The 23,615-nt window shown below is 43.3% G+C and overlaps 1 protein-coding gene across 1 annotated transcript in view; it reads right to left on the bottom strand.

The window, feature by feature from the left end:
• Positions 1-23,615, bottom strand: part of MRPS5 (mitochondrial ribosomal protein S5) — a 1,107,643-nt gene that overhangs the window by 734,382 nt on the left and 349,646 nt on the right. Inside the window, exon 4 of the mRNA XM_044057334.1 lies at positions 38-271. Within this exon, the coding sequence (XP_043913269.1) occupies positions 38-271 (234 nt within the window). The remainder of the gene's footprint in view (positions 1-37; positions 272-23,615) is intronic.

Below are 23,615 nucleotides of genomic sequence, written 5' to 3' on the forward strand. Positions count from 1 at the left end.
ACATTTTCAAAATGTAGTATCATAAAAAATTCTTTACCTCCTGATGGACTTGGATCAGGAGGTCCTAAACTGATTCCACCCCAAGAACTACCAGTCCAGCCTCGCTCTCGCTTCACTTTTGTTCTCTTCTTTTTCTCCCATTCATCTCTTTGGCGGATCATCTCCGCTTGCACCTCTTGCTGTCGTTCCTGGTCTCGTTTGCCAATTGTCTGAATGGTTCCACCTTTCACAACAGGTGCATTTAAACCAGGCCATAAGAATCCACCACGTCCTATGAATACAAAACATATGAAAGATTATGTAAACAAGTGAGAATGCATCTGAAATTTATGGTATTCTACTACTCTAATCTGTCAGAAATGGATGGCATTCTCCTGAAATACTGTTCAGCACAATTATGCAGGGCTACTTTACTAATCTGCAGTGCAAATCATGATTCTATCCCAAAGTGATAGGAAGAAGAGCAGAGTACTTAAGTCTACTGTCACTCATTTACAACAGAGCTTTTTTAGTGAAAATCATTTGCCTAACCAATCAATAAATATTTTAAACTGCAAAAATACATTATGATTGCCTGTCACACATATTATATGTACACTGATCTGCTCATGTCAAACAAAGGCCAAATAAAAGGGAATAAAACAATGAAATAACCAAACAGAATAGAAAAAAACACCATGGAGAAAAAATGTACTTGCACAGATTATATGTGTGTGTGTGTATGTATGTATATCTATATATATATATATATATATATATATATATATATATATATATACACATATACTTACATACACAAACACACAGAGCAGTGTTTTTGCAATCCCCTAAGCACCTTAGTTAAACACACTAAGTCAGCATGAAAAAAGGGGTGAGGACCACTCACATAAAAAAAATCTCTTGCTCCCTGTCTGCAGCATTATGCTGCAGAAAACAGTAAAATCAAACTGCAAATGCTGCTGTACAAGGAAAAAAATCTAGCCCACTTTCATCTAAATCCTCCAGCCCAACCTCTACAAAGATGGAACACATACAATGAAATTAGATTTTCAATAAAAAGAAAATATAACACTGATTGTCAGTGCAATAATACTTTGACATACCTGGTCAAAAAATGGGGATTCTTACTGTATGCTACCTTTCTAACAAGCCACATTCAGTAAAATGGCAAAAAAGCAATCACCACTCTTGTTTAGTCAGAGTGTCAGAAGGCATGGGCAGTCATGGTCCACATAATCGAACATTTATTCATGACCTCTACACTTCTACTAATGACAGAACCATCATTCAGTATGCTAATGATGCTACACTGGTAACCAAAGCTAAAACTTCAGGAAAAGACCCAAGTGCTTTTTCTTCTATAGAAACGTGACTCAGCAATTCTCGCCTCCTTCTGAATGCAAACAAAACCAAGTCATTGTTTTTCACACCAAGTCTGTGTCATACAAAAAAAATTCTCCCATCACCTTTTTAAACATCCCTCTAATCGAACTTGTGTCCTGCAAAAAGCTACCTGATAACATTATAGATAACCAGCTAAAGTTTGATATTCAAATTCAACAGGTTATGAAGAAAGCCCTCAGAAAAAATGGCCTCCTGTAGTTTAGAAAACATTTTAACTAGCAATGCAAAAAAAAAAAAAAAAAAAAAACACAATAGCCTCTTCATGTCTCCTGCCTTCACTACTATATGCAGTCTACACCAACCTACAACAATCTCTACTAATAAAACTTGAACAATGCTATAACAACTTCTTTCGGCTTTTCTTGGTTAGGGGTTGCCACAGCCGATCACCTGTTTCCATTTCTTCCTGTCCTCTGCATCTTGCTCTGTCACACCAACTACCTGCATGTCCTCTCTAACCACATCCATAAACCTTATCTTACGCCTTCCTCTTTTCCTCTTACCTGGCAGCTTCATCCTCAGCATCCTTTTCCCAATATACACAGCATCCCTCTTCAGCACATGTCCAAACCAACACAATCTCGCCTCTCTGGCTTTGTCTCCAAACTGTCCAACCTGGGCTGACCCTCTAATATACTTATTCCTAATCCTGTCTACCCTCGTCACACCCAGTGCAAATCTTAACATCTTTAACTCTGCCACATCCAGTTCGGACTCCTGCCTTTTTGTCAATGCCACTGCCTCCAACCCATATAACATAGCTTGTAGACCTTCCCTTTCACTCTTACTGGTAGTTGTCTGTCACAAATCACTCCTGACACTCTTCACCCTGCCTGTACTGTCTTCTTCACCTCTCTTCCACACTCGCCATTGCTCTGAACAGTTGATCCCAGGTATTTAAACTCATCCACCTTCCCCAACTCTACTCCCTGCATCCTCACCATTCCTCTATCTTCCCTTTCATTCACACACATATATTCCGTCTTAGTCCAGCTAACCTTCATTCCTCTCCTCTCTAGAGCATATCTCCACCTCTCCAGGGTCTCCTCAACCTGTTCCCTACTCTCACTACATATCTCAAGGTCATCTGCAAACATCACAGTCCACGGGGACTCCTGTCTAATCTCGTCTGTCAACCTGTCCATCACCAGTGCAAATAAGAAAGGGCTCAGAGCTTATCTTGATGTAATCCCACCTCCACCTTAAATGCATCTGTCACTCCCACTGCAGATCTCACTGCTGTCACACTACCCTTGTACATATCCTGTACCACTCTTGCATACTTCTCTGCCACTCCCGACTTCCTCATACAATACCACAACTCCTCTCTAGGCACCCTGTCATATGCTTTATCTAAGTCCATAAAGTCACAATGCAACTCCTTCTGACCTTCTCTGTACTTCTCCATCAACACTCTCAGAGCAAACATAGCATTTGTAGTATTCTTTCCTGGCATGAAACCATACTGCTGATCACTAATCATCGCCTCCCTTCTTAACCTAGCTTCCACTACTCTTGCCCATAATTGCATGCTGTGACTGATCAGTTTTATCCATCTGTAGTTACTACAGCTCTGCACATCACCCTTATTCTTAAAAATCGGTAACAAAACACTTTTTCTCCACTCCTCAGGCATCCTCTCACTTTCCAAGATTTCATTAAACAATCTGGTTAAAAATTCCACTACCATTTCTCCTAAACACCTCCAAGCTTCCACAGGTATGTCATCTGGACCAACAGCCTTTCCATTCTTCATCCTTACTTCCACCTTGCTAATCCATTGCACTTCCTGATTCACTATCCCCACATCATCCAACCTTCTCTCCCTCTCATTCTCTTCATTTATCAGCCCCTCAAAGTACTCCTTCCATCTGCTCAACACACTCTCCTCGCTAGTGAGTACGTTTCCCTCATTATCCCTTATCACCCTTACCTGCTGCACATCTTTCCTAGCTCGGTCCCTCTGTCTAGCCAATCGGTACACGTCCTTTTCTCCCTCCTTAGTGTCCAACCTTTCATACAACTCTCTATACGCCTTATCCTTAGCCTTTGCCACCTCTGTCTTTACCATGCACCAATGCTATAACAAGATAGCTAAATTTGCAACTAAGCAATCTGCAATCTCACCACTGATAAACTACAAACCTCAAAACTATCCTGCACTTCCAGCCTTAGTGGAACTTTACACCCCTGCACAATCACTCCACGGACAGGTCCCTACTAAACACAGCTAAATCGCACAGCTCTGCTGGTCTGTCCTTCAGCTTGAACAGGTCTACAAAATCTACCGCCACACATCTATTCAGATTCAAGCACTTGCTAAAACAGCACTTTAAAATTACTTGGCTCTGTTCTTGCACCTGCCCATGCTAAACTACCCTAGCCCTTACACACCATTATCCCTATATACCTCATCAAAGCAAATTCTCAATGTAAATATTCTACCCCCTTGTCCTTGCTTCCATTTCTGTTGTCTCTGCTTACCATCTGACAAGTTTTTTTTCCTCTATCAAAATTCCCAATTCATTCTCTACAGTCTACATCTACCTCAACTTTGCTACAACCTTCTGTTTTTTTTCTGCATGCCCACCTACTCTGTGCTTTCTACTTCTGTCTCCCAAACTAACTCTCATTTCTCCTATCCAAAAATGTAAAATTGTAATTTGACATTTTAAACCTCACTGCATTTCCCAAATTGTGTAATGACCATATTTTAATAACTGTAGATTTTCTTTGCAAAGCTGCCTTTCAGTACATCCATACTGTAACTTTAAGCTTTACATATTTTCTCTCTTGTATAAAATTGCCTGTTATAGGAGCTGTTCTCCATAGGCTTCTTCTGAAAAGAAGATACCACACCTAGTAGGACTACCCCATTCAACAAAAACAAAGTATGATTCCCATGTTGATGAAGCATCTGAAATAAAACAAGGTGTTCTGCTTCACAAGATTTTTGATTCATGGTAGCCTTTTAAGATTTATGTGTAGCAGATTCCCTTCATTTACTGAAGATGTGTAATCAGCATTACACATATAATTCTCATAAAAAGATACTAAGGAAAAGCACCACCATGTAAGAGAAAAGAGAACTGGAAACCAAAGCAATGATCCTTTAATGCTGTCTTTAATGGCAAAATGTCAGGCTAGACCTGCATAATAGCTGCAGGAACAAAAGTAAAAACATTGGATTTTATGTCAACAAGCGAAACAATCACATGCTTATTCTGGTTCCACAACAGCTGCACTTAGTAGCAATGAAGTTCCTTATATTCAGACTATAACAAGGACTCCGCTACTAATGTTTATGTGCATTTAAATATTGCTGTATACATACTATCTTTTTATACCTAATAAAGAAGTTGTTGAACAGCTGTGGTAACACACAAGAGCTTATAACACAAACTATCCATTTCTATGAAATAAGATTTTGCTGAGCAAAGAAATGCAATTTTATGTCAGAATAGATCGGTTTACTTGGAATCCACACTGTGGCTATAAACAGAGCTCAAAACAATCAAATTGAAGGGTTATGTCTCTTCTTAGTCTCTTTAGAGTTTACTGTTGCTTTTCTTGGGTTAGTGTAAAGTTCTCTATTTTCACAAACTACGCTCTATTCTTTGATTGTGCATGTGTATCATTTCCAAAAAACATAATAGTCAAATGAAGATAAAGTACTTTTTTTTGCAGCACTTACAATGGCAGAAACAGTAGATGTTCTTCGTCTCCCATTGCTGCAGTCCTTACATATGGGTATTCCGCTGTCCACCATCGGCCCGAATACCAAAGGGCTAGAACCGGCGTCGGTCATAATGCGCATGACCGAACCTCAGTCTTTCTTGCCGCGTGGTCCTAAGCAGAAGCAGCATTTGCAAGTGCCGTTTGGCGTTCTGGAATTGTGGGTTTTGGAGTTTCGGACCGGTGACCAAGTTGGGCTAAGGACACTTTTGTCTTTCTTGCCTCAGTATTGACGGATGTCAGAAAAAATTAATAACTGTATTTCTTGTGGAAAACAGATTCGTCATAGGGATTACCATTCACTCTGGATTCCTTGTTTAGGGCCTGAGCACGGCGTTGTTGGGTGTCGCTTGTGCTACTTTTAACAAGCGTACTATTAAACGTCAGTTGGACTGTGCTAGGCTGGTGTTTGGTAAACTTTGTAATTATAACATGCCGTTGGATTCTCCGACGACTGGTTCTTCTAAGCAAAGAAAAGTCTTTGCGGTCCAAACAGGATGAGGCGTCCACTCCGGACGCCGGTTCTGTAGTACCACTGGCTACTTCAGCGGCTCCTTCTGAAAGTTTACCTGAGTCTCAAGGGGAGCCTTTGTTACTGCAGGAAGTGGCTTCTCCTGTGTTAGGCCAGGCTGAGGGTGCTTCTCTGATGTCAGTGGTTCCCTCCCCTCATAGGGTAGTTAGGCCTCCTCCTCCTCTAAGCAAAGCCCATTCTAAGTCTAAGTCTGCCCCTGCTGGTGCTAGTCCCCAGGGTCCAGCTCCTAGGAAGCACATGTTAAAGATGGCTGAAGATTTGATTACTTTAATTAGGGTTCTATGCCCCCTGCAAAGAGGCCCAGGGTAGGGACAGAGTTGGAGGGTTTGGTTCAGTCTTCCAATGAGTCAGATTCCTCTGTAGAAGAACTTCAGGATTTCCCTCCTTATTCTGATTCGGAGGCTGAGGACTCTACTCCCTCTCGCCCCTCCGGAAGATTTTTCTTTGTCTGAGACTTTGCATTCCATGAGGGAACATTTCAAATGGGAGGGCCAGGATTATTCTGATTCTCGTAAAAGACTAAGAGAATTCTTCTTTTTGCCTCAGCATAGGCCCTTGGCTATTCCCCCTGTACTGGATGTTGTTCAGGATGTGTTTTCTGAGGCTGCCCTTAACCCGGATTCTCTGCCTCCTGCCCCGGTTAAACCAGATAGATACTACAGGGTTCTGGAAGCTCACAAGTACTTATATAAGAGTCCTAGGGCTGATCCAGAAACTATTACTCAAGGCCCCAAAGGGGTTAGGGCTTCTGTGGTTAGGAATCCAGTTCCTCTGGACAAGGATGCTAGGGCCCTGGATAGGTGGGGTAAAAAACTGTATACCTCTTCTACTTTGGCTATGAGGGCTTTAAATTGTCAGTTTCATATGCTCCGGTATCAAAATTATTTGCTGGGCCAATTGAAATGTAAAGTAGATGCTTTAGCTGAAGGTATTGAATGTAAGGAGCTTCAGGATTTAGTGCATGCTTCAGACCAAGTTGGTAAGCATTCTTTGCAGTGTGGTTTTGATGCTTTACAGGCTTCTTCCAGGGTGGCTGCTACTAGTTCAGTTATTCGTAGGCATGCTTGGCTTAAAGATCAGACCTTGTCAGAGCATGTTAAGGCTCGAATTATGGATGCTCCTCTACAATCTGATGTTCTTTTGGCCCTCCAGTAGAATCAGTTTTGAAAAATGGAGGAAAAGCTAAGTCTATGCAGGCGGTTAAGGATTTTTACAGGTTCAGCCCCTAAGTTCAGTAGGAATTGGCCTGCTAAGGGATGGTCTTTCCCTCTTGGATCATCAATCTAGGGGCAGGTCGAGGTAGAGGTAGGGCTTCCTCTCAAGGCCCTGCTACTTCTAGGTCTTTGAGTTCTTCTACCCCTTCTGCTGGGAGGGCAGGGGTCAGTCCTTTGAAACAGACCCAATGACCCGTGTCTTCAGCTGCCGGACTCTGCCTTGCTGGCAGCCCTCTAGGAGGAAAACTGAGATTTTCAAAAGGAATTGGCATTTGGTTACCCAAGACAAATGGGTATTGGACATAATAAATCGAGGCTACAAATTTTATTTTCACACATTCCCTCCTTTCAAAGGTATGCGGATGTGCCTCGTCAGCAAAGACTGGAAGCACAGACTCAAATTTCTTCTCTGCTTCAGTTGGACGCAATACAGGAAGTACCTTCTGCTGAAAGAGGCACAGGGTTTTATTCCCGTCTTTTCTTAGTGCCAAAGAAAGGAAATACTTGGAGACCAATTCTGGACTTGTCCATTCTAAATACCTTTCTGGAAATTCCAAAATTCAAGATGTTAACACTGCAACAGCTGTTACCTATGCTGGGCAAAGATCACTGGATGGTGACTCTGGATCTCAAAGAGGCCTATCTTCACATTCCTATCAGGCCCAGTTGCAGGAAATTCCTGAGATTTCGGAATGGGAATTTGCATTATCAGTTGCCCTTTGGCTTGTCTACTGGGTATTCACAAAGTCCTGGCTCCAGTAATAGCTTTTCTCAGGCTAACAGGAATTCAAATTTATCCTTATCTGGACGACTTTGATTCTGGCTCAAGGCAAGCACGAACTTCTTCAACATCTGCAGTATGTAATGACAGTTTTAAGATGCCTAGGGTATTCTGTGAACGAAATAAAGTCCAGTCTAGTACCCTCACAAGAGATGTGTTTTCTGGGTGTGAAACTGAATACAGCTGCTCAGATGGCATTTCTTACCCCGGACAAACAAAGGAATCTTCACCTATACTTCCAACAGCTATCAGTAATGTCCAGGCTGACTGCAAGGACAGTCCTTCAAGCCTTGGGGTTCATGGCATCTTGCATTCTAGTACTTCCCAATGCCAAACTGCATATGAGGAAGCTACAATGGTATCTCAAAAGTGTTTGGACTCAACACTGCCACGATTTGGACACTGTCATTCGTTCTACCTTGCATTCAGAGAATTTCTGTGGTGGGCTCAGGAATGTCACCTAAACAAGGGCTCTCTGTGACCCAACCAGAGGCAAGTCAGATATTAACGACAGGCGAGTCAGCCTGGGGAGCTCATTTCAGAGGAAAATGGATTCAAGACCTTTGGGCCCCAGAGCTACTTCACTTGCATATCAACATGAAAGAGATGCTGGCAGTTCAATTTGCTTTGGAAGGATTCAAGAGCCTACTTCAACCAGGACTGGTGTTGATTCGAACAGACAACACGACTGTCATGTGGTACATCAACAAGCAAGGGGGAACTCATTCTTACCCTCTTTGCAGACAAGCAATGCTGTTATGGGAAACTGCTTTGAATCTGCACATCACTCTTGAGCACAGTTTCTGCCAGGAGCACAAAATTCTTTAGCAGATGTTCTGAGCAGACAGATTGTGGATCCTCACGAATGGAAATTGGACCCTCAGGTGTTTCTTCAGTTGACAATGGCTTGGGGAACTCCGGACATAGATCTGTTCGCTTCTCCTCTGAATTTCCAACTGCCACTGTTTTGCACAAGGCTATTTCATCCAAAAGCCTGGAAAATAGATGCACTATCCTTCAGTTGGAACAACCTTCGTATGCTTTTCCTCCTTTGCCTCTTCTTCCAAAGGTGCTGTTGAAAGTCAGGAGGGACAAACCTTGCATGATCCTTATAGCACCGGATTGGCCTCGTCAGCATTGGTACCCTCTGTTGAGGAGCTTAATTCATGTACCACCTTGGCCATTACCACAGATTCCTCACTTATTGTCTCAGGAAAACAATCACTTTCTCAATGTCAGGGTGCAATCCCTACACCTGACAGCCTGGCGCATTCTGTTTTAGAGAAGGAGGACCTTCAGCTCCCTCAACAAGTTTTGGATGTTATTTTGAAAGCCAGGCGTCCTAGTACTCGAAAAGTTTATGCTGGTAAATGGAAGAGATTTTTTCTTTGGAGTTCAGCTAAAGGCTTTGATGTCGAATTGCCTAATTTGAGTTGTACATTGCAATATTTGACTATTTTATTGGACAAGGGTTTGTCCTTCTCTTCTGTAAAAGTGCATGCTGCAGCTATTTCTGCTCATTATGATTGTGACCCTCCTTTATTTTCTCATCCATTGGTTAAACAGTTTCTTCGAGGGGCAAAGGATATAAGACCCCCACGGAGGGCTCCTACTCCTACCTGGGATCTTAATTTTGTTTTGGAAAAGCTGACTCTGCCTCCTTTTGAACCTGCAGCTAAAGCTGAATTGCAGCTGTTGTCTTGGAAGACTGCTTTTTTATTGGCTGTTACTTCTGCTAGAAGGGTATCTGAATTACAGGCCCTCATGGCGGTGGAACCTTTTCTGATTTTTCACAATGACAAGAGTTTCCTTACGTACTAATCCTACTTTTCTGCCTAAAGTGATTTCTAATGTGGCATTGAACCAATCTATACATTTGCCTACTTTTTATGCTAACCCCCAAACTGAAAGGGAAAAAGTTTTGCATTCTTTGGATGTACATAGGCAGTTGAGGTATTATTTGAGCAGAACCAAAGAGTTCAGAAGATCTCAACAATTATTTGTTTCTTTTGCTTTGACTTCACGAGGAAAGCTGTCTCAAACAAACTATTTCCAAGTGGATTGGCCATTGTATTGCTTTTGTTACTCTCATCATGGAGAGGATGTTCCAGCTGGGATCAGGCCTCATTCTACTAGGGCTTGACCACTTCTACTGCTTTTGAGAGGGTAGCTACTAAAGACATTCTAGAAGCAGCTACTTGGAGTTCTGTACATACCTTTACAAAGCATTATCATTTACCTCTTTATTCTAGGTCTAAGGCTGGGTTTGCCACTGCAATCTTACAGGGCATGTCAGCAGCTCCTAATGCTATTTAGTTGACCAGCCTCCCTTTTTCCGTTGCTCTGGGATTCTACCCATATGTAAGGACTGCAGCAATGGGAGGCGAAGAACATAGTACAGTTTGTACCTACCATAAATGTAGATGTTCGAGGATCTCCATTGCTGCAGTCAACCCTCCCTCCTTCCCCCTTTTTCTTTTTAGGTTGGGGTTTGGGTGGTGTTTTTTGCATTCTGACGTCTGAGGCAAGAAAGACTGAAGTTATGGCGTCGGTCATGCGCATTTGTACTGGCGTCAGTCTCGGGCGCCGATGACCGACGCCGGTTCTAGCCCTTTGGTATTCGGGCCGATGGTGGACAGCGGAATACCCATATGTAAGGACTGCAGCAATGGAGATCCTCGAACATCTACATTTATGGTAGGTACAAAACTGTACTTTTCCCTCTCTCCCATAAAAATACACAGCAATAGAAAACTAAAATAATGCAAGATGATCAAGCTTGGCCACAAAGCACAAATAAAAAAGTTGTTTTATTTTTTGTATTTTACTTATGTGGTAACTAGGGGAAAAAACAAGCTATGTACTCCTCATAATGTTCCATCTGTGTTGTCCATTTTCATTCTTCCTCAACTCTTGGGTTCAGATCCATTCCTCAGTTCCATCTTGGCTGCTTCTACTAGCTTGTGAATCACTAAAAGCTCTTTAGCTCCTCCCCTTCCCACAATGCCCTAGTTACTAACATACCCCAGCTATTGTTTGCCGCTTCCTACATCTGTACAGCACTGAAAATTAATAAAATAGTAAAATTACTAGCAAAATCTGGGACTCAAACAAAGGAACAAAGTTCCTTTATTATCATCACTCCTTCCAAAAGACAACAAGGAGGGAGATGGTGGGAGGGTAGTTAAGAAAGAATGAAAATGGACAACACAGATGGAACATTATGATGAGTACATAAAGTACAGTTTTGTATCTACCATAAATGTAGATGTTCGAGTGCTAATACAGCTGCAGTCATAACAGATGGGTTTTCCTGCCGTCAGGCAGGTCCTCGGTCGGCCGAATTCCAAAGTCTAGGTCCGGCGTCGGTTGTTGTCGCTTCTTCCCTGACATCAGTGCGACAGGGGTATAAAAGAACCAGCCGACGCCATTTTCTTCAGTTTTTCTTGCCCCAGATGTCAGGTGCCCCCAGAAGGAAGGCAATACATAAATTTATGTAATAATGCAATGCAATATAATCAAAAAACAGTAGTTGCAATACACCATAAATGAATACCCCAATCAGGTTGTATGAGGAGGTGTTAGCCAATAGGCCTGTCCCAAGAGGGGAAGGAGGGAGGGAAACCTGGACTGCAGCTGTATTAGCACTCGAACATCTAATTTTATGGTAGGTACAAAACTGTGCTATGTTCATCGTGCATACAGCTGCAGTCATAACAGATGGGTAGAATCCCAAAGCTAAAAAAGGGGTGGTAGGCACTAGGTGGAACTAGGAGGAGCCAGGATGTTCTGCAAGACTGCAGTGGCAAAGCCTGCTCTAGTTTTGGAGTATAATGGTAGGTGATAGTGCTTGGAAAAGGTATGCACAGAACTCCAAGTGACTGCTTCCAAAATATCTTTGGTAGGAACCCCTCTGAGGAAAGCTGCAGAGGTAGCTGTGGTCCTTGTGGAGTGAGATCTGATGCCTGCAGGTACAGTTTTACCATGAAAAGAGCAACAAAAATGTATGCAGTGGGCTATCCATTTTGATATTGTCTGTTTGGAAAGTGGCTTCCCTTGAGCTCCTGTAGCATAGGACACAAAGAGTTGTTCTGATTTTCTGAAAGGCTTTGTTCTGTCCAAATAATAATGTAGCTGTCTGTGGATGTCCAAGAAATGTAGTAGTCTCTCCCCTTTGTTTTGAGGATTAGGGTAAAAGGTAGGTAAGTGGATGGCCGATTCAAAGCTACCCTAGATACCACCTTTGGCATAAAGGATGGATTGGTTCGTAAGGAAACTCTGTCCTGATGGAAGATGATGAAAGGCTGCACAGCCATGAGGGCTTGTAGTTCTGATACCCTGCAAGCTGAGGTGATAGCCAGAAGGAAGGCTGTTTTCCAGGACAAATATTGCAATTCTGTTGAGGCAGCTGGCTCAAAAGGAGGCAAGGTCAGTTTTTCTAGAATGAAATTGAGGTCCCAAGCAGGTACTGGTCGTTTCCTTGGGGGTTTTATATTCTTAGCCCCTCTGAGGAACTGTCTTAAGAGGGGGTGAGAGAATAAAGGAGGATCAGTGTTGTATTCTGCAGAAATGGCTGAGGCATGGATTTTGATGGAGGAGAATGAAATTCTACTGCTTAGCATCTCAGCTAGATACTGTAATATTTGAGGTAAATTCAGTTTTCCAGGATTCTGGCATTTTCTCATTCCAGGCACAAAACCGTTTCCATTTTGCGGAGTAAGCTTTTCTAGTAGAAGGCCTTCTGGCCTCCAAAATGACATTGTGCACCTCCTTGGAGAGTAGGGTCTGTTGTGAAGTTAAGGAATCTTCCATGCGGCCAGATTGAGTGTTTTCAGCTGACTGTGAAGAGTTTTGAAGCTGTGCTGAGTCAGAAGAAGAGGTATTAGAGGTAGGGTCCATGGTGGGGAATGCGTCAGGCTCCTCAGGAGTGAGCACCAGTGTTGTCTTGGCCAGTCTGGAGCAATGAGAATCATCTTTGGTCTGTCTGCTCTGGTTTTTAATAGAACTTTGGGCAGTAGAGGAAGAGGTGGAAAGGCATAAACTGTCATTGTTGTTCAACTGAAAGAGAGTGCGTCCACTCTCCAGGCCTGTGGATGAAAAGTCCTTGAGCAGAATTTTGCCAATTGGTGATTTTTGTGGGAGGCAAAGAGATCTATGTCTGGCTTTCCCCATGCTTGAATTATCTCAGTAAAAACTTGAGGATGCAACTTCCATTCGTGTGGATCTGTCATATTTCTGCTTAGGTTGTCTGCCAGCGTGTTTTCCTTGCCTGGCAAGTACTGTGCTTGAAGTTTGATTTGTAATTCCAGAGCCATGTTCCAAAGAGACATGGCCAGCCTGCATAGGGGGTATGAATGGGTTCCTCCCTGTTTATGTACCACATTACTGTGGTGTTGTCTGTCCTTATCAATAGTTGACCTGGATGCAGAAGGTCTTTGAAAGCTATAATAGCATTTATTACTGCTAGCATTTCCTTTTGATTGATGTGTAGGTGCTTTTCTTTTTGGGACCATTTGCATTTGTGCACCCCCCAGGCGTACTCCGAGGCGTCTGTTGTGATGACTTGATTTGCTTGAGGCTTGCATAATGGGAGACCTGTGTTTCTTTGGCATGCTTGAGCACACCACAGAAATTCCTTTTGAAGACATGGAATCAGTGGTATTATTGTTTCCAAACTGTGGCTATGTTGAGACCATAGGTTTTTCAGGTACCATTGAAGTTTCCTCATATGCAGCTTTGCACATGGGATTAGTAGGATGCAAGATGCCATGAATCCCAGAGCCTGCAGGATTTTCCTTGCAGTCAGCCTGGTGAAATTTGCTAGTTTTCTGAAGTATTGAGTTAGTTGCCCCTGTTTCTCTGGCGTGAGGTAGGCCATCTGGGTGTTTGTGTTCAAATTGGCACCCAGGAAAATTATTGTTTGAGAGGGTATTAGCCTTGATTTCTTTTTGTTGACTGTGTATCCCAGAGAATTCAACAACATTATTACAAAAGCCAGATGTTTCAGAAGTATGTGCTTGCTGTCCGCTTGGATCAGGCAGTCGTCCAAATATGGGTATATTTGTATCCCTTGAAGTCTGCAGTAGGCAATTACTGATGCCAGGCATTTCATGAATACTCTGGGCGCAGTAGATATGCCAAAGGGCAATGCAGAGAATTAATAATGGGTTGAACCTGCAAGAAATCTGAGGTATCTTCTGCAATCTTGTCTGATTGGGACATGCAGGTATGCCTCCTTGAGGTCCAATGTTACCAGCCAAGACTCCTTGCCCAGCATGGGAAGAAGCTGCTGTAATGTGAGCATCTTGAATTTTGACACGAGTAAAAATGTGTTTAGGATGGATAGGTCCAAAATAGGTCTCCAATCTTTTCCCTTCCATGGTACCAGAAATAGTCTTGAGTAAAAACCTTGACCTTGTTCTTGTGTAGGTACCTCTTGAATAGCTTTCATGTCCATGAGATCTGAAATTTGTTTTTGTGCCTCTGGCCTTTGATTGTGTGGCAGGTTTGGCATGCCTCTCATTTTTGGAAGGGTGTGAATATGGAATCTGTAGCCTCTGTTTATAATGTCCAGGATCCATTTGTCTTTTGTGACAATATGCCAATTTTTCGAAAATAATGCCAGTTTTCAGCCTAAAGGTGCTGCCATTTGAGCCTTGCTTGGCATGCAAAGGGGAAAGTCATTGGGTCTGCTTTCTGAATGGCTGTGAACTATCCTCACCACCTCTTTGTGTAGGAGCTTGCCATTGTCTGCCTCTAAACAATCCTTGAGATTGCCCTCTGCCCCTCGGGCGCCTGTATCTACCTCTTTGGGGTCTGTCCGTGGCTGGAAAGGACCAATTTTTGGAAGGCCAATTTCTACTGAAGCGTGGTGGCTGTACCTGTAGGAAATATTTCACTGTTTGCATTGATTTAGCCTTTTCCTCCATTTTCTTTAATACCTCCTCAGCTTTAACACCAAATAATACATCCTTTTGCAGAGGGGCACCTAGTAATTTAGCTTTGATATGATCTGGTAAGGTTTGCTCTTTGAGCCAGGCATGTCTACATATGACTGATCCTGCAACAGCAGCTCTGCATGAGGCCTCTAAAGCATCAATCCACATTGCAAGGTATGTTTACCCACTTGTTCTGCACTATGTATCAAATCCTGCAATTCCTTCAAGTCTGGTTGTTCAGGTTGCGACAATCTGCTTCTCAGCTGTGATAACAGAAACTGTTGGTACTTTAACATATGGAACTGGCAGTTTAATGCCCTCATGGTTAAGGTGGCTGAGGTGTATACCTTTTTCCCCCACCTTTCTAAAGCTCTGGAATCCCTCTCTGAAGGTAATGGCTTTTTAGCGGTGGAGGCCTTAATTCCCTTGGGGCCCTGTGGGATAGTTTCTGGGTCAGCCGCATGGCTTTTGTATAACCCAGTAATACCTGTCAGGCTTGACTGGGGATGGAGGTAAAGAGTCTGGGGTTAAGGCAGGCCTCCGAATACACATCATCTAGAATGTCCAAGACAGGAGGTATAGCCAGAGGCCTGTGCTGAGGGAGCAAGAGAAAATCCCTAAGCCTTTTCTTGGAGTCTGAGTACTCTTGGCCTTCCCAGTGGAAGTGTTCCCTCAAGGTATGCAAGTTTTCCCCAAAAGAGTAATCCTCAGGGGAGACAGAGGAATGGACTCCTCTGCATCAGAATCTTCAAAAGGGGAGTATGAATGTTCCTGGTCATCAGAATGCTCTGAAATAATGGAGGCCTGGTCCGAGGAGGGGGATTCTTCCTCCACTCTGGGCCTTTTGTCCGGGGTTGAGAACCCTGATAAGAGTAATCAAATCCTCAGCCATTTTGAGCATCTGCTTTTTAGGCATGGGGCCTCGAGAAGGGCCCTGTGGAGCTTGTCTCTTAGTATGCATGACTGCTTTAGACTTAGTGAAAGCCTTGATGGAAAAAGAAGAGGAAGGCCTGAAGACACCTTGAGAGGTGGCAGACCTGACTAAACTCTGAGTTTCACCGCCATGAGTGGCTTCGGTATCGGTAGTCAGAATGTGGGCCGAAGAGCCTGCGACCTCGGGTACAGTAGACACTGCCAATGAAGTGTCGTCGGTAGTCAGGGGCTGCGTAGGCACCTCACTGAGAACCGGACCACCTGTAGTCGGCTTTGGCGTGGTGTCAGTAGAAGCCGCAGACCTCGTATGTCGGTCCTTATCTTTGCGTCTTTTACTCAAAACTGGAGTCGGAATATCCGACGACATAATGTAATTAAATTTTTTGCCAAAATAGTGTTGGGCGAACTCCGCCCGACGCTTAATGGTGCGTCTGTTGAATGTAGCACAAAAACAACAGGCCAAGATGTCGTGGTCTGGGCCTAAGCAAGGAATGCAGAGGGAATGAAAATCCTTATGCGGTATTTGCTTCCCACATGAAATACAATTATTAACTTTGTCTGACATTGGTCTGAGGCAAGAAAAGTTTCCCCATCGGGGTACTTGGCTTTCAAGAAGACTTTGGTTGCAAAATATTCGTAATCTCAGGAGCTGGCCGACCGGCACTTGCGAACTGCTTCTGCTTTGGGCACCGCGCGGCAAGAAAGACTGAAGAAAATGGCGTCGGCTGGTTCTTTTATACCCCCCCGTCACACTGACGCCAGGGAAGAAGCAACGACACCGGACCTCTGGACCTAGACTTTGACGCCGAGCGAGAGACCCGCCTGACAGCAGGAAAAAAACCCATCTGTTACTGCAGCTGCATGCACGATGAATCTTCTTCTTTATCTTGACAATTGTCATTGTTATGCTCCTCTTTCTTAGGGCAGAGTCCCAGCTACCAAATCCTGGGGATAACGAAAGAGAAGGAAGAATATTTCTGACTGAACTGCTCTGCTGCTCTGCCCCAGAGGCCAGAGCAAATGAGCAAAATGGTATGGTATGAGGATTAGCCCACCACACTGCAACCATCTCATTAATATCTGAACTGAAGAAAAAAAAGCAAGTACCAGCCATGCATCTTGTGGAATTTGTTTAGGGGTTGTGGGCAATGATGATGATATAAATTGATATAATACAATCAGTAAACCATTTATAAACCATTACTGCCACTCCCAACTTCCTCATACAATACCATAACTCTTCTCTAGGCACCCTGTCATATGCTTTCTCCAAGTCTACAAAGACACAATGCAACTCCTTCTGACCTTCTCTGTATTTCTCCAATAACACTCTCAGAGCAAACATTGCATCTGTAGTGCTCTTTCCTGGCATGAAACGATACTGCTAATCACTAATCATCACCTCCCTTCTTAACCTAGCTTCTACTACTCTTTCCCATAACTTCAAGCTGTGACTGATCAATTTTATCCCTCTGTAGTTACTGCAGCTCTGCACATCACCCTTATTCTTAAAGATAGGTACCAAAACACTTTCTCCACTCCTCAGGCATCCTCTGACTTTCCAAAATTTCATTAAACAATCTAGTTAAAAATTCCACTGCCATTTCTCCTATGCACCTCCATGCTTCCATTGGTATGTCATCTGGGCCAACAGCCTTTCCATTCTTCATCCTCTTCATAGCCTCGCCTCCAATCTGGATGCTAAAGGTGCAGATAATGGCAGACAAGCAGAAACAACAAAACAGTGGACTTTCGTTGAGGAGTATGACAAACCACCGTTAAGTAATTCACACAAGTAAGAAAGGAATACTGGAATGCCCACAAAAAATAGGTCTAGATTTCTAGAAAGGCACTAGATGGAAAATCTCCTCTATTTAGAAATGCAAGACTTTCTAGTATTGGGTTTCCCTGTCTCCTGCAAAACCTGAAGCAGGTCCTGTGAGAAAAGGTGTCTGAAAGGAATCAAAAGTTGATCACCCACAGGGCCATTTGCAAGGCTGACAGATGTGGGTGAAGCAAGGATCCCTTGTCTTGTGTGAGCAGGTCCACGCATTGAGGTAACTTGTGATAATGGTCCTTGGCTAAATGCAGACAAAGAGGGAAAGTACAGTTGTGTACACTTACCATAACTGTAGATGTTCAAGTGTATTCACTGTTGCAGTCATTACATTTGGGTAATCTGCTGGCAGTTCGCCCTCAGTCGGCCTGATTAACAAAGTCTTGGGTCCTGCGTCGGTTGCTGTCCCTTCTTCCATGATGTCAGGTTGTCAGGGGTATAAAACATGCAGCCGATGCCATTACATCAGTTTTCTTGCCCCAGATGTCAAGTGCCCCCCAAATGGGGAGCAAAATATATAGGTAATTAAAAACATAAAAATATACCTCCAAACAAAAGCAAATACACCAAAAAGGCTTTTAAGCATAGTAAAAGAAAGTAGAGGTATAGTAAGAGAAAAACGGGGCTGGAGGGAGGGTAACCAGGACTGCAACAGTGAATACACTCGAACATCTACATTTATGGTAAGTGTACACAACTGTACTATGTTCTTCGTGTTTCACTGTTACAGTCATTACATTTGGGTAGATTCCCAAAGCTATGGTTCGGAGGATGGATTTATACAGCATTAGGACCAGCTATAAGGCCCTGCAAAACAGCAGTGGCAAAGCCAGCTCTGAATTTAGAGAAAATTGGTAAGTGATAATGCTTGGTAAAAGTATGAACTGAACTCCAGGTAGCAGCTTCTAGAATATCCCTGGTAGGAACACCTCTGAGAAAGACTGTAGAAGTAGATGCAGCCCTGGTGGAATGAGATCTGATCCCCTAGGGGATAGGTTTTCCATGGTGCTTATAGCAGAAATGAATACAATGGCTTATCCATTTAGAAATGGTTTGTTTTGAAATAGCCTTCCCCTCTGCCCCTGCAGCAAATACTACCAGCAGTTGTTCAGAATTTCTTCGAGATTTAGTCCTGTCCAAGTAGAATAGTAAAATTACTAGCAAAATCTGGGACTCAAACATAGGAACAAAGTTACTTTAGTATCATCACTCCTTCCAAAAGACAACAAGGAGGGAGATGGTGGGAGGGTAGTTAAGAAAGAATGAAAATGGACAACACAGATGGAATATTTCTGTGGATTGGGATAGAAAGTTGGCAAATAAATGGACTGATTAAGAGCCACACTGGATACCACCTTGGATGGATTGGTACTGAGTGACACCCTGTCCGCATGAAAGATGATGAAAGGCTCCACTGCCATAAGGGCCTGTAATTCAGATATCCTTCTAGCTGAAGTGATTGCTAAAAGGAAGGCGGTTTTCCAGGAAAGAAATTTTAAGTCTGCAGTAGCAGCTGGCTCGAAAGGAGGTAGAGTGAGTTTCTCAAATACAAAATTAAGGTACCAGGCAGGGGTTGGAGCTCTCCTGGGTGGTCTCAAACTTTTTGGCCCCTCTGAGATACTGCTTTAGCATAGGATGAGAGAAGAGGGGTGGTTCTGTGTTGTAATGAGCTGAAATGGCTGAGGCATGGATTTTTATGGAGGAAAAAAGACAGGCCCTTGTGAAGCATCTCAGTTAAGTATTGCAAAACTGAGGTAAATTGGGCACTGCTGTGCTCATCCCTTGAGATCGACTCCAGGCACAGAATCTTTTCCATTTGTCAGCATAAGATTTTCTAGTACTAGGTCTTCTCGCCTCCAGAATGACATCCATCACAGGTTTGCTGAGGGATGCTAAGGGGGAATTGAAATGATTAGCCAAGCTGCAAGATTCAATGTTTGGAGCTGAGGGTGCAGAATTTGGTTCTCCTGCTGAGACAGTAAGGAAGGTGTCTGAGGCAGGTGTCATGGAGAAATTTGTGACACACTGCGCAGGAGTGGGTACCAGTGTTGGCGAGGCAAGTCTGGAGCAATCAAAATCATTTTTGATTTGTCCTGTTTGACTTTTAGTAGAACTTTGGAGTGCAGAGGCAGAGGGGGAAAGGCATAGACTGATAGGTTTTTCCAGCTGAAGGACAGAGCATCCACTTTCCAGGCTTTTTTGTGAGGAATTCTTGTGCAAAATTTGTCCAACTGGCAGCTCTGGGGTGAGGCAAAAAGATCCATGTCTGGGCTACCCCATTTGCGTGTCAACATGTTGAAAATCCATGGTTCCAGTTTCCATTTGTGTGGGTCCATGAGATTTCCGCTTAGTTCGTCTTCCAGAATATTCAGCTTTCCTGGCAGGAAATGAGCTTGTAGTTGTACTTGGTAGCTAAAGGCCGTGTTCCACAATGCCATGGCTAGTCTGCAGAGGAGGTGGGAATGTGTACCCCCTGCTTGTTTATGTACCACATAACCGTGGTGTTGTACGTCTTTACCATTAGTTGTCCTGGATGAAGGTAGTCCTTGAAGGCTGTCAGTGCATTCTGTACAGCTAGCATTTCTTTTTGATTGATATGAAGGTGCATTTGATTTGGGCTCCATTTGCCCTGAATGCACTTCCCTGCCAGATGAGCCCCCCCATGCATAGTCTGATGCGTCTGTAGTTAGGGTTTGGGCGGCAGGGGGTGGTGTGAATGGCAGTCCCTTCTTTTGGTGGCAGGCCTCTGCCCACCATAGGAACTCTGGGCACAGGCAAGGTATGATAGGAATAATTGTTTCCAGGCTGTGACAATGTTGACTCCATAAACTTTTTAAGTACCACTGAAGTTTCCTCATATGCAGTCTTGCATATGGAATTAGAAGAATGCAGGAGGCCATGAACCCCAAGGCTTGTAGTATTTGTCTTGCAGATAGTGGGGTTTTTGTGGCCACCTGTTTGAAGTAAGTCACCAAATGAATTTGCTTTTGTGGCGTAAGGAAAGCCATCTGGGCAGTTGTATTCAAGCTTGCACCCAGGAATGTAATTTTTTGAGAGGGTACCCAGTTGTGATTTCTTTTCATTTATGGTGTACCCTAGACAAGTTAGAACCCTTTTTACAAATACCAGATGTTTTAGAAGAATGGCGTGGTTTTCTGCCTGAATTAGACAATTGTCCAGGTATGGATATATCTGAATATTTCTTTGCCTGCAAAATGCAATCACTGGAGCCAGGCACTTTGTGAAGACCCTGGGCACAGTAGACAAGCTAAAGGGCAATGCAGAAAACTGATAATGCAAGTAGCCTGCTTTGAAGCATAGGTATCTTCTGCAAGATTCCCCGATTGGGATATGCAGGTAAGCCTCTTTTAAATCTAGAGTTGCCAACCAGGCAACCTTGCCTAGCATAGGAAGTAACTGGTGAAGAGTCAGCATCTTGAATTTTGGAATATCCAGAAAGGTGTTTAGAGAAGATAGGTCCAGAATTGGACGCCATGATTTGTATTTTCTGGGTATCAGGAAAAGACTGGAAAAGAAACCTTGCCCCTTTTCCTCTTCTGGTACTAGTTGAATAGCCCCAATGTTTAGGAGGGAAAGTACTTGTTTCTGAGCCTCTGCCCACTAATTTGGAGGCAGGTCTAGCCACCCGTTTGCAGTTGGCAACGTGTGGAAATGAAATCTGTATCTCTGGGACACTATATTTAAAACTCATTTGTCCTGGGTTATAAGTTGCCAGTTTTTTGCATGAAGAGCCAGTTTTCCCCCCAAAGGGGTGACTGAGAGGTAACTGCTTGGTAATTTTAAAGGAAAGTCATTGAGACTGTTTGCCATAGGGTGGTGTCTTGTTATTTCCAGATTTGGAAGTGGTGGAAGCACCCCATTACTTAGTTCTGAAAGTCCCTTGGGACTGAAACCTGGTGCTTTTGGAGTGTCTGGGTTTGGCTGGAGTGGCTCTGGAAGGAGCTGGAAAGGACCAGTTCTTAGTAGGCCAGTGCCTAGTAAATCTTGGAGGCTGTACTTGTAAGAAATCTTTCACAGTTTGCATATATTTAGCTTTATCTTCCATCTTTTTTAGAACTTCTTCAGCCTTATTGCCAAACAGACAGTCTTGCTGCAAAGGAGCATCCAACAGTTTTGCTTTAGTATGATCAGGCAGAGATTGTTCCTTAAGCCAAGCATGCCTTCTAAGCACAGACCCAGTAACAGCAGCCCTGCAAGAGACCTCTAAAGAATCAAAACCACATTGCAAAGTATGTTTTCCAACTTGTTCAGCTGAATGCAATAAATCCTGTAAATCTTTATTTTCCACACAGTCAGAAATCAACAGTTTTCTGTTTAAAACATCATTTTCTGTTTAAGTAGTCCCGTGATATGCTGTTGATATTTTAGCATATGCAATTGACAGTTTAAAGCCCTGATTGCCAAGGTTGCAGAAGTATAAACCTTTTTACCGCATCTATCCAGCGCCCTGGAGTCTCTATCAGAAGAGGTAGGATTTTTAGCAGTAGAAGTCTTAATGCCCTTGGGTCCCTGAGAAATGGTTTCTGGATCTGCAACAGGATTTTTGAAAAGGAGCTTGTGTTACTCAGGAACCCTGTAGTATCTGTCAGATTTACTAGGAACCAGAGGCAGGGAATCAGGTGCTATACTGGATTCCAAGAACACATCATCAACAATGTCTAGTACAGGATGTAAAGCCAAAGGCCTATGTTGAGGTAGAAGGAGGAAATCCCTAAGCCTTTTTTTAATCAGAAAATTCCTGGCGTTCCCAGTGGAAATGCTCCCTTAAAGTATGTAAAGTTTCCCCAAAAGAAAAATCCTCAGGAGGGGAAGCAGAGGGAATGGAATCCTCTGCATCAGAATCCTCATAAGTAGAAACGGAAAAATTCAGGTCATTAGAAGAGTCAGAAGAAACAGAATCCTGATCAGAAGATTCATAATCAAGTTCAGCCCTAGGCCTCTTGGAGGGGGTGGGGGTTGACTACCACTGATTAGAGTAATTAGATCTTCAGCCATTTTTATCATTTGTTTTTTAGACATAGGGGCCTGAACATGTGGCCTGGGCATCGGTTTTTTAGACATGGATCGAGATTTAGGCCTTAGTAATGAAGGCGGTGTTGATTTAATATGCAAGTCTGTAGGCCTGAATACTCCCTCAGAAGCCGGTGCCTGCACAGCAGCTCCGGACCCATCCAAGGTAGAGACATCTGCGGGTTCCATAGGTGAAGCATTTGGCAGCATACCGGACTTCGAATGGATCTCAGTAGAGGCCTGCAAATCAGAAGTAGTGGGTATCAGGGGCTGCGAAAGCACCTCACTGAGTGCTAGCGAACTGACGACTGGCTTAGGAGAAGCGTTGTCGGCAGTTTTGGACCTCGGCGGCCTGTCTCTGTCTTTATCTTTGCGTCTTTTTTTTTTTTGGAATCCCGGTAGTCAGATGGCTAACCAATGACATTTCTGGATAATTAAACCGAGAACCAAAATATTTAGAGGCAAAAATGTACCGACAATGGATAGTGCGCTGATTAAATAAAGCACAAAACTGACAGCAAGGTACGTCGTGGTCAGGGCCTAGGCAAGGAATACAGTACAAATGAAAATCTTTATGAGGTATTTGCTTTCCACAAGTAATGCAATTATAAACTTTTACTGACATCGGTAAGGAGCAAGAAAAAAAGTTTCCCCAACAGGGTAGTTAAAGACTTTGGTTCTGAAACTCGAAAATGAAAATTTCAGGAGTCCGCCGACCGGCACTTGCAAACTGCTTCTGCTTCGGGCAACGCATGGCAAGAAAGATTGATGTACTGGCGTCAGCTGCATGTTTTATACCCCTGACGACCTGACGTCATGGAAGAAGGGACAGCAACCAACGCAGGACCCAAGACTTTGTTAATGAGGCTGACTGAAGGCAACCTGCCAGCAGATTACCCAAATGTAATGACTGCAACAGTGAAACACAAAGAATATCCTGTGTTTTAATCTCAGTCTGGCAGATGAGCAAGAGCTTGAGAGGTCAGGGAAAGTAGAGCCAAGGAATACCTAGATGTATGAGTTTGGTAATTCATTGCTCTGATAGCTAGAGTTGAAGATGTATAAACCTTTTTACCCAGTCTCTCTAGAATCTTGTTCTTCTTATCCAATGGTAAAATTTTAGCAGAAGGAGATAATCATGAAAATTTATCAAAAGTTAGAGAGACAACTGCTGGATCAGAAGAGGGACACTTACACAGAAACTTACAAT

This window comes from Protopterus annectens, chromosome 1.part2 (genome assembly GCF_019279795.1).
Source record: "Protopterus annectens isolate FY-2018-M chromosome 1.part2, PAN1.0, whole genome shotgun sequence".
Taxonomy (NCBI): Eukaryota; Metazoa; Chordata; order Ceratodontiformes; family Protopteridae; genus Protopterus; species Protopterus annectens.